The sequence below is a fragment of the Barbus barbus genome (genome assembly GCF_936440315.1).
Source record: "Barbus barbus genome assembly, chromosome: 47".
Classification (NCBI taxonomy): domain Eukaryota; kingdom Metazoa; phylum Chordata; class Actinopteri; order Cypriniformes; family Cyprinidae; genus Barbus; species Barbus barbus.
In genome coordinates, this window is record NC_136725.1 from 20,665,930 (window position 1) to 20,678,124 (window position 12,195).

At 36.5% G+C, this 12,195-nt stretch overlaps 1 protein-coding gene across 1 annotated transcript in view; it reads left to right on the forward strand.

The window, feature by feature from the left end:
* Positions 1 to 311: 311 nt before the first annotated feature.
* Positions 312 to 12,195, forward strand: part of slc4a5b (solute carrier family 4 member 5b) — a gene marked incomplete at its 3' end in the record, with an annotated part of 33,022 nt that continues 21,138 nt past the window's right edge. The window contains exons 1-5 of the mRNA XM_079411342.1: positions 312 to 415; positions 3,690 to 3,757; positions 4,535 to 4,735; positions 8,469 to 8,595; positions 9,360 to 9,520. Coding sequence (XP_079267468.1) covers positions 3,691 to 3,757; positions 4,535 to 4,735; positions 8,469 to 8,595; positions 9,360 to 9,520 — 556 coding nt within the window. The 5' untranslated portion in view covers positions 312 to 415; position 3,690. The remainder of the gene's footprint in view (positions 416 to 3,689; positions 3,758 to 4,534; positions 4,736 to 8,468; positions 8,596 to 9,359; positions 9,521 to 12,195) is intronic.

Sequence of the window (12,195 nt, forward strand, 5' to 3'; positions counted from 1 at the left end):
ATTGTTATTCAGATATTTTGAGGGGTCCAAATACATTGTGGAGTCACTGTTCTGTGCATGTGCAGTATTGTGCAAGATAGTTTTCTTGTAATATGCATTTAACAAGTAGGCCTATGGATCAAGTACTGCATCGCTGTGAATTAGACTCATGTTGAACTGTCAGACAATAGCGCAGTTTAATAGAGCGTGCTGTGTGTGTGTCATTTAATGAACTTCATGTCACGTTTCCTGCCACCGTACTGTGCTTATGACCCGGAGCGTTTGACTCTTCAGCCAATCACAAGACAGACAGACGGTGATGGGTAATCATTGTGATCGGCTGTCTCTGATACTGTACAGAGAAACAAGCCTGATCTCATCTGATACAGACAGATGCTCATCACACCCGTCATCTCAACGCCACTTCTGTAACAAGGTAAGAGCTGGTTACTTTTCAATGTAAAGTTCTTGCAAAAGTATCTTGAGATTTCTTTAGAAAATTGCTTAATATTCCAGAGATCCAATATCTAGCGAGCAAGTTCCTAAGTAAATAAATAGAGACTGATTGAAAGTTTTGATGTATATAAAAATAGTCCCACTCAGTTGAATTGCAAAAATTGTAATAGTTTTCAGTCAATTGTTCCAGAACATTTCTGCCTTTGATAAACCAACAAATAGTTTATGTATAGTCTTATATTGTCTCTGTATATCAAACTAGGAGAGGAGAACGTATTTTAACATTGTAAAAAAATGGCACACTTCATCTGTAAGATTAAATGAGTAACTGTAAGTGGGTAAATCTGTGGACGTGTTTCCCATGAATCACAGAGGCGTTCCTCTACAGATCAATGACGCTGTCAGTCCTGATTATCTGTTTGTCCTGGAGTTGTTCTCTGTCTGATGTGAAGGACACTGATCATCACACACTGTTAATTACTGTATTACATGCCGTCTTACATTACAGCTCTTCTGCTTGAGTGGCCAACAGAATGATTGAGCAGTTAGCATGGCATTATATTACTGACAGCCTTGAATTCATTTCATGCAACAGTGATGTTTAAATGGGTTGTGCTAGGGTTATTATCAGTAAAACTATTAAATCAATTGACATAAAACAAAAAACTTTTAAAACTTGTAAAATAAAATGAGAAATCTCAAATATGTTACCTGTTAACTGTAAATAAATAACAACTGAAATTGAACTAAAATCCATTTGAAATGTGACCCTGGACCACAAAACCAGTCTTAAGTCAGTTTTTCGAAATTGAGATTTATACAAAATCTGAAAGCTGAATAAATAAGCTTTCCATTGATGTTTCAATGAATGTAAAAATCTAAATATTGAGAAAATCACCTTTAAAAGTTGTCCAAATGAAGTTCTTAGCAATGCATATTACTAATCAAAAATTAAGTTTTGATATATTTACGGTAATAAATTTACTAAATATCTTCATGGAACATGATCTTTATTTAATATCCTAATGATTTTTGGCATAAAAGAAAAATGAATAATTTTGACCCATACAATGCATTTTGGGCTATTGCTACAAATATACCCCAGAGACTTCAGACTGCTTTTGTGCTCCAGGGTCACATATAACATTTCCTTAATAGGAATCGTTGAAATAACATTTTTGGGTTAAAACTAAAGCATGTAATTTTAGCACAAATCATTCAGACTGGTTTTGGGAACTGAATCAAATGATTCAGTGAAAAATGATTTGTTCATGAATCAAATATCGCTGCTCCTCTCATGAATGCCTCAAGGAGAACTCGGCCAGATGTCAAGATTCCCAATGAATATGACTTCAGTTTCAGCTTGTTCCTCATACAATTATCAGTTTTCATCAGATTTTAGAGTAGAGTAGAGCATCTGTTTACCTGCTTAGGAAGTAATTACTTATTCCTTCAGTTTAATTCTAGTTATTTATAGGCTTTTTCACTGTAATTGGAAGGAGATTGAGGCATGAGGGCTGGATTTGAACCTACAAGATGTGTGTTTTGAGCAGTTATTTTGATATTATTTATATATTCATATAGTATTTATTAATATTTTCAATGAATTTGAATTTGAGTTTTCATTCATCAGTTTCATTTAATCAGTTTTCAAATTTTATTTTAGTATTTAACAATTTTGGTATTTTTCAATGGTTTTTAAAAAACTTTAGTGCGGGTGGTAATTAATTTTAAAGTTAATTTTAGTGCTTCAATTTAAACCTGTTTAATTATTGCCATATTCATATTTTATTTTACTTCAGCTTTATTTCAGTTAAGGAACATCTTTTTAATAGTTTTAGTGCTTGCTAGCGCATGCACTCCCCACTGTGCCACAGCTACTGCTTCTGAATGTATGAATCAATCAATTATGTGACAGTGTGTGACATAAGAGAACTGTGTGTGTGTGTGTGTGTGTGTGTGCACCTGGTATTCATCACGTCCTGGGGACCAAATGTCCCCACAAGGATAGTAATACCAGTAAATCTTAATCTTGTGGGGACATTTTTTGGTCCCCATGAGGAAACAAGCTTATAAATCATACAGCATAAAGTTTTTTGAAAATCTAAAAATGCAGCATGTTTCCTGTGAGGGCTAAGTTTAGGTGTAGGGTTGGTGTAGGGCAATAGCACATACAGATTGTACAGTATAAAAACCATTACGCCTATGGGATGTCCCCATAAAACATGGAAACCCAACATGAGTGTGTGTGTGTGTGTGTGTGTGTGTGTGTGTGTGTGTGTGTGTGTGTGTGTGTGTGTGTGTGTGTGTGTGTGCTGACAGTGAACATCCTCTCATAATTATGCCGATGCATTGGGTTTTCCTTTCCCTCCAGCGACAAGGACATTGATCTAATGAAGCTGCAGGTCCACGTGCCATATCATGCGGGGTTCTTTCAGGTCCTGTGACCGAGCTGGAGGCTTTAAAACCACTGACAGCTAGAACTATACAAAAAACTAACTGACGAGCACTCATTAGTTATGTGTAAATACACTAAGGCGATATAATCTGCAGAGTGCTTTAATTAAGCAGAAGGGAATATATGCAAAGCTTCCAAAACGTTAACTAATAGATATCACCAAACTTCTCCAGCTGAATAATCACAGTACATTAGTACAATTGTTTTGTATATAAGTCTTCTGAAATGTTAGTTTTTAAATATGCAAGTGAGGCATTATCTAATGAAAAATGCATGAATTTGCATACATTTCAAAAGCAGGAATCTGAACATTGGATAAAGCCAGGTTCAATATTCTCATTCATTTTTATTTTATTTAATTTATTTTTTTATATTACATAAGGAATTTTGGATACTCTTTTTATTACTTTATAAATCTGAAAATACTGTCAACAGCCAGACAAAAATGTCACCATGCTTTTAGAAAAAACTAAGTTATATCAATTAGATGAATTATATATGAACAAACCCCTCTATAAAACCCTTTAGATTATAAAACTGTAAAGTTTGTTGTGCCACTGAAGTGAAGATTTTAGAGATTTCAGATGTGTATTGTCATTGAAATATACAGACCAAAATACATCTGTAATAAAATAAACACTTAAATGTGTCTTTTAAATATTTCTTTCCATTAGTCTGAAAGAAGACAAGATATGGATGCAAAATAGGCCAAAATCGCAAGACTGACCAGTGCAGTGGTTTTGCCTGTAGTGTCTTACCTTAATAATACGCTTTTATTCTGCCTTTTTCCTGTCAGGATGGACCATGACTTGCATGGCAGCAGGAGAAGTGGTCACCGCAGCAAACACAATGAGGATGAGGATGGTGAGAGGATGGGCTTCTTTTTTTATTTTTTTTACATTATTTCTTGGCAGATGGGCCTGACCGACAAACCACTTTCTTATAAAGAAACTGTAGCGCATACAAAAAGTTGCTAATAATAATTTAATTATCCACCATTTGAATGTACTGTCAGATTGGACAATTACAATATTTCCAGTTGCATTTGTTTATTTTGTTAAATAGTAGTTTAACACAGAAATGCAAATAGAAATATATACATATAATAAGTTATTATATAAAGTAATTAAAAATAAATGTATATATATATATATATATATATATAAAATATTTAAATAAGGGCACAGGAAACATGATATGTGAATATGTAATTTTTTCAAAATTGAGATTTATATAATAAGAATAAATAATCTTTCCATTGATGTATGGTTTGTTATGATAGGACAATATTTGTCTGAGACACAACTATTTGAAAATCTGGAATCTGAGGGTGCAAAAAAATCTGAATATTGAGAAAATCGCCTTTAAAGTTGTTCAAATGAAGATCTTAGCAATGCATATTACTAATCAAAAATTAAGTTTTAATATATTTACAGTAGGTAATTTACAAAATATCTTCATGGAACACAATCTTTATTAATGTCCTAATGATTCTTGGCATAAAAGGAAAATCAATAATTTTGACCCATACAATGTATTTTTGGCTATTGCTACAAATATACCCCAGCGACACTGGAGTGTGAATTATGCCATAAATACTATCAAATTGAAGCTCACTGCTCTTTCATTCTCTGGTTTTAGAATCCGTCTACATTGGTGTTCCAGTGCCACGGAGCTACAGAAGGAAGCGCAGACATCACAGGCACACGTCACGGCACTCCCACGACCGTGACAGCCGAGAGAGACACCACAACCGCCATGAACACCAGAATCGAGAGGAACCATGTGACCCAGATGAAGGAGAGCAGGATTCAAACGAGCTCTCTGACATCAACTCCACCAGTGAGCTTCTCTTAACCTCTTATTATTACCCTCATGCAACAAAAAAGTCTAGTTACAAAACACTGTTCAATGTTATTTAGTATCATTGAGATTCTATTAGTTTAGTTACTTTAGGTTATTTATTAGTGTTGTGCTGAAAATTCTATTTTGGTGTTTAAGGGCCAGTTTTACTAAACAGGGCAAATTAGCGCAAGAGTGCAATTCCAAAACAGCCCCCTAGGGGGGGAAATTTCTGCAGGTGGTTTACTAACAACCGTGCAAATTAAAAAACACACATGCAACATTTAATTTACATATCGATCAATGCAATTAAGCGCAGCGCAAATTAGCAAAGTCGCAAAAGAAGAATAAAGAAATAAAGAAGCCACAGTACATAGAAAAGAAAAGCCAAAAAATGAAGGTTTGCTAGAAGTTTTGATAGACCTGGTATATTGTGTGACTCCTAGTTGAGGGTTAGTAAAACTTGACTGTATTATTTTAACGCCAAAAGACCGTTTGCGCTGGCGCAAGCTTTTAGTAAAACTGGCCCTTAATGTTTAAATGACCGACGTTTTGAAAAATTGCTTGTAAATCTCATTATGCCATATAAACATGACATTTTGAATTCAGTCTTTTTGTCAACTTGTTTGCACAGGTTTTGATATTTCTCTCATTGATCTAAGCTTATGCATCTCAGTTTTGGAGATGCATAATTTGGTAATGTTCATTCAAAAACTGAGGTGCATAAGCATAGATCAGTGAGGCCTATGATCAGTTAGTTCCAAAATGAAATACAAAAGCTGTGCTAACTGAAAGAAAACAAGCTGATAACAAAGTTAAATCCAAAATTGGGTAATACTATAGCATAATGAGAGATTTATAAGCAATTTTTTTGTCATTTTTAACCGGGGACACCACAAGTGTAACAAGGCTTGGATAAAATCCCCAAAAAGTATTAAAAAATGTTTAAACAAAAATAAGTTTATATCATTTTTATTCATTTTTATTTCAGTTTTAGTTTTTATTTTTGTAAATGGGAAATGTTGCTTTTCATGGCAACTCAAAAAAAAGAGAATTTAATGTTTTGTATATTTTATTTCAAGAAACAAGCATGCTTTTTATGGTTTTAGTTTTAAATAGCCCTGATACAGTTACTGCTTTAGGTTTATTTTCAAATAACGTGCATCTTTACGAATTATTGATTTGCGGTTTCAGACTTAAATTCTGAAGAGAGAGAGCGAGAAAGGGAGGGATCAGCAAAGCTGGAGGAGGAGAAAAACACTTGTTGGGCCTTTCATGCGTGTGGCACTTTGCCCTGCTTTAGTTTTCAGGAAAGAGCAACATTGCTGAGAAGAAAGGTTCAAGAACAAGAGGACTTACTCATAGGGAAGGAGCATCTACGATGAGGGACGAGCTCAGTGAACATTTCAGAAGTGTATTAGTAGATCTTTTTCCGTCAATGAAACATTAAACGCTGGACTTTCTGAAGGATGGAGCAGGAACAGCGTAGGTTGACGGGGTCTTTTAGTATTCAGGACTCGATACAGTCGTTGACGTCCAGTCTGGGCTCTCAGGGCACTCAACTGAGCAGATGCACAGGTACCATCACAGACGTCATTATCACCTTATTGCCTTACTATTGCTGCCAGGTCTTCTTATTAGCTTTGTCCTGGAGAGTTTCTTTCTGGAATTGTGGTCAGAGCACATTTTTCTGTGGAGTTTGACACTCCTAGATCATGAGTCTATTAATCTATCGGCCAGTTTTCTGCTGATCAACCATGACTGAAGTCACAAGTTTGGTTGATGATTATAAGTTTAATGACAGTCAAAGATATTTTGCATTGTGACATTATTTTCATGACATTTGAACATATTTACCCACAAAGTTCACTTTTTTGTAATGCAAAATAAATAAATAAAGGTAAACTACATCGGGGTAGCATTAATTGTTCTTCCTTTTAGTGGATTTTCTGTTTTTAAAAATAATTGTGTAACAGTAATTTGTTCATTGTTATATATTTAAAAAATCTTTATAACACAAAAAAATTGAAATAATGAGATTTTGACGGAAAATATCTACATGAATGAGAACTTGAGGGAAAATGTTATCAATTGTCATAAAAATAATGACACAATTCTTTAAAAAAACGTAATTGTCCATGACATTTAAATCACATTTACCCCCAACATTCACTTTTCTGTAATGCTAAAATAAAATAAATAAATGATCATAACTATTTAAATGGTAATGTACATCAGAATAGCACTTAATGTACTTCATTTTTGTGGATTTAAAAAAAAAAAAATAGTTTACTGTTATATATTAAGAAAATCTAAAAATATTAAAAAAATCAAAAATCAAAATATTTGAGAATAATGCCAATTACAGACAAATTCAGAAGTAAAACATTTGCATTAAAATAATTTGAGGGAATTTGAGAGCAAATGTGTTTAAATGTTAATAATGTCACAGTGCAAAAAATGTAATGGTCCTGTTTTTAAAGCATGATATAATTTATTCTTCTTAATATTTCCTTTTTCCTTTTATTTTGATATTCAAAATGAGTCACGCATCAGGTTTGATGAGTTCACCCATTGCTGCTGGATGAGAAGGCATATTTCTGAGATCAGTCAGGCCTGATTCTACAACTTCCAATAATGATTTTCATCAACCCTTGTTTAAATGTTCATATTATCATGATTTTGCATTAAATGCAATAATTTAAATTGTGAAACATCAAAATCATGTCTTTTGGAAAGCGTTATTCCTGTAAGTTTTTTTTTTTTTTTGAAAAAGTAAAAATCTCAGGATTTAAAAATAAGATCAACGGTGTTCATTTTTAAGTGATAACTCACCTTTCCTCTATTCAGTGCATTTTTGAAGGTCTGCAACGAAAGAAATGAATACTATGACGATACGTATATCAACAACCGACTTCTAATATCTAGTGACTCCATCAAAGTTTAATTGACTAACCAAAGTGATTCAAGTGCGTGAGCTATAAATAATCGGGTGCATTGTACTCTACTCTGCATTGGCATTCTACAACCACACGTATTTGTGATTGTTACTTCAGGATTAGAAGGATTACATGGAGAAAAACACCCACGAGTTAATAATCCTGAGGAAAAGCCAGAGATCGCGAGGAAGGTCACAACAAGATTGTCATGCATGGGCTCACAAGCACCGACTTGCACCACATCAGATTAATGCACATGGCATTAGATTGAGAACAGGTTTTAGTAGCCCACACTAGAGCTGACTTTACCTAAGATATAGAGTCGATATATTTATATATTGATTCTGCCATCATGCATCAGATTAGAGTAAGCCATTGTCACATGGTTGTTCCAAACTAATTCTTTTGATATGCTTTCAGATATCAGCCTGATTTATGACGAGATTTATGCACACTTATGCATATCTACCTTCAAAGGAAGATTGTTAAGATAGGCTTTTGAAATCAAGCCTTACCTAGCAGCCACCCTCAACACCTTAGCAACACCCTACCATCATGCAAACATACACTAGATTAAAAAACTAGCAAAGATATTGGAAAGACATTTATAATCAGTGTATTCATTTATATAAAACCATCCTGAAAAATCCCAAAATTATATCACGGTTTCTTTTACAAAACATTTCATTTTACCAATATATATATATATATATACTAAATGCATGACTTTGCATTTGATCGATGTACCTTCAGCTTTGCTTTTGTGTGTGTGCGTGTGTGTGTGTGTGTGACAGTGTCCCCTGCTGCAGAGAGACTACGTCACCTCCTAAGAGAGGAAGATGAGCCCACACCCACCCTCTTCACTGAGATGGACACACTGCAGCATGAGGGTGGAGAGATGGAGTGGAAAGAGTCTGCCAGGTGACACACACACACACACACACACACACTCACTTCTGAAGCCCTTGTGACATTATCTAAATTATGAAAAATTGTAATTTGACTGATTCATCCAATTTAAGGTTTGTACCTTAAAGTTGATCTCAATGACTTTCAGATTTTATTTATTACTTTTACATTTTATCCAGAACAACTTACAAAAGAGGAGCAAAAGCAATTCATCATAGCATTAAGACAAAGCATTTATTAATCTTAGTCCACATTCTACGGTTCCACATTTACTTGTACATTATTAATATCTGTTAATATTATTTAATGGGTCGACATGTAGCGCAGCTGTGCTCACGGCGACCCCAGTTTGATTCCCGTCTCGAGGTCCTTTGCAGATCCCGCCCCCTTCTCTTCACCCAATGCTTTCCGGTCTGCTCGCTACTACTCTCCTATCTAATAAAGGCATAAAAAGCCCAAAAATATCACTTAAAAAAAACAATTATTTAATGGACCCGAGGTAGCATGAACTGACAATGAGCAGCTGTATTTTATTAACTAACATTAGCAAATATTAATAAATACTGTAATCAATGTATCACTCATTGTTACTTAATGCATTAACTAATGTTAACTAATGCGACCTTATTGTAAAGTTTTACTTTATAAGGAGATTTATTGGTTGTTGCAATTTACACATTTAAAACCCAGAAACATTTCATCCATCTTTTGGTATGTGGGAAGAAAATTTGTCAAGGTAGCATTTGTAAAGTTGCATCTTCTGTGTGTTTCCTCAGGTGGGTCAAGTTTGAGGAGAAGGTGGAGGAGGGTGGCGAGAGGTGGAGCAAACCACATGTGTCCACGCTGTCTCTGCACAGTCTGTTTGAGCTGCGCACCTGCCTGCAGACGGGCTGCATCCTGCTGGACCTGGAGGGGTATTCCCTGCCGCAGATAGTGGGTCAGTACACCGTCTACCCAGAAAACACTACATAAACACCAAACAACAGACCCGAGTTCAATCTTAACACTCCTGAGAAGTTGAAAAAAGAACTTTCAGCCAACGATCCGGCGTCGGTATGGACTGGTCTGAGGAACATCACCATGTACAAGACACCACCCCCACAGTCTGTGGAGAATCAACAACTGGCTGACGATCTCAATGTGTTCTACTGCAGATTTGAAAAGGCCAGACTGACACCCAGCACCCGCTCTGATCTGCACTTCACACATTCACCTTCCCCCCCTGCAACCCCCCTTACTCCCTCCCCCACCATTCTACCTGCGTTTAAAGTCTGTGTAGAGGATGTGAACCGGGTCTTCAGAAAACAGAAATCTAGGAAAGCTTCAGGACCAGACGGTATTTCACCTGCCTGTCTAAAAGTCTGTGCTGACCAATTGGCCCCCATCTTTACACAAATCTTCAACAGATCTCTGGAGCTGTGTGAAGTTCCCTGCTGCTTCAAACGCTCCACCATCATTCCCGTCCCCAAAAAGCCCAAAATCACTGGACTTAATGACTACAGACCTGTCGCACTCACGTCTGTGGTCATGAAGTCACTTGAGAGACTGGTCCTGGCCTACCTGAAGGACATCACTAGACCCTTGCTGGATCCTCTTCAGTTTGCCTATAGAGCAAACAGGTCTGTGGATGACGCTGTCAATATGGGACTGCATTACATCCTGCAACACCTCGACAAACCTGGGAATTATGCAAGGATCTTATTTGTGGACTTCAGCTCGGCCTTCAATACCATCATACCTGACCTTCTCTCAGACAAACTGAGACAGCTCTCTGTGCCCTCCTCCATCTGTCAGTGGATCACCAGCTTCCTGACAGACAGGCAGCAGCTAGTGAGGCTGGGCAAACTCACATCCAGGACTCTCACCATCAGCACTGGCGCCCCTCAGGGTTGCGTTCTCTCCCCACTGCTCTTCTCTCTCTACACGAATGACTGCACATCAAAGGACCCCTCTGTCAAGCTCCTGAAGTTTGCGGACGACACTACAGTCATAGGCCTCATCAAGGACGGTGACGAGTCTGCTTACAGACAGGAAGTTGAGCAGCTGGCTATCTGGTGCAGTCTTAACAACCTGGAGCTGAACACGCTCAAAACTGTGGAGATGATAGTGGACTTCAGGAGAAACCCCCCTGCTCTCCCCCCACTCACCATCATGAACAGCACTGTGACTTCAGTAGAGTCATTCAGATTCCTGGGCACCACCATCTCTCAGGACCTGAAGTGGGACAATCACATTGACTCTATTGCGAAAAAGGCCCAGCAGAGGCTGTATTTCCTCCGCCAGCTAAGGAAGTTCAACCTGCCTCAGGAGCTGCTGAAACAGTTCTACTCTGCAATCATCGAGTCTGTCCTATGTTCTTCTATAACTGTTTGGTTTGGTTCAGCTACCAAAACAGACATCAGAAGACTACAACGGACAGTTAGGACTGCTGAGAGAATTATCGGTGCCCCTCTGCCCAGCCTCCAAGAACTTTACACCTCCAGAGTGAGGAAAAGGGCTAAGAAAGTCACTCTGGACCCCTCACACCCAGCTCACTCTCTCTTTGAACTGTTGCCCTCTGGCCGGCGCTACAGATCACTGAGCACCAGAACAGCCAGACACAAGAACAGTTTTTTCCCCCAGGCCGTATCCCACCTGAACAACACATAACACACCCCGGTACTGTACATCTGTAAATAACCCATTAAACCTTCATCTGTACACTGTTCATCATGCACATTCACAGTTCTGTCTATGGTCATGTCTCTTTTCTGTATATTTTTATTTTTATTACTATTGTTATCCTTAATTATTGTATATTCTCTTCATTAGTGTTCTTTATCACCTTAATTATATGTTGTCTGCACTATGTTTGTACTTTCTGTACTGGAAGCTCCTAACACCAAGACAAATTCCTTGTGTGTGCAAACACACTTGGCAATAAAGCTCTTTCTAAAGCTCTTTCTGAACTTGAGATTGAACACCTATCATTTACAAAGTTCCAAAATTCTGCTTATTAATATTCCATTTTATAAACATACACTACCTTTCAAAAGATTTTTATTGGAAAGAAATTATTCCGCAAGCCTGTATTAAATTGATCAAAAGTGGCAGCAAAGACATTTATAATGTTACAAGTGATTTCTGTTTGATATAAATGATGTTTTAAACTTTCTGTTCATCAAAGAATCCTTTAAAAAAAAAAGGAAGAAAATCACGTTTCCACAAAAATATGAAGCAACAAACTGTTTTCAACATTGATAATAATAGAAAATGTTACTTCAGCAACAAATCAGCATATTAGAATGATTTCTGAAGGATCACGTGACACTGAAGACTGGAGTAATGGTGCTGAAAATACAGATTTGCATCACAGAAATCAATTATATTTTAAAATATATTTAAATAGAAAACAGTGTGTGTTATAGGAGTCCAGTAGCACACACTTTCCAAATTAAAAAGTACCTATTCAAAAATGATAGCATGCATTAGTCAAAACTATTTGTGACCAAAAGCAGTCTGAAGTCGCTGGGGTATATTTGTAGCAATAGCCAAAAATACATTGTATGGGTCAAAATTATTAATTTTTCTTTTATGCCAAAAATCATTAGGTTGTAAAGTAAAGATCATGTT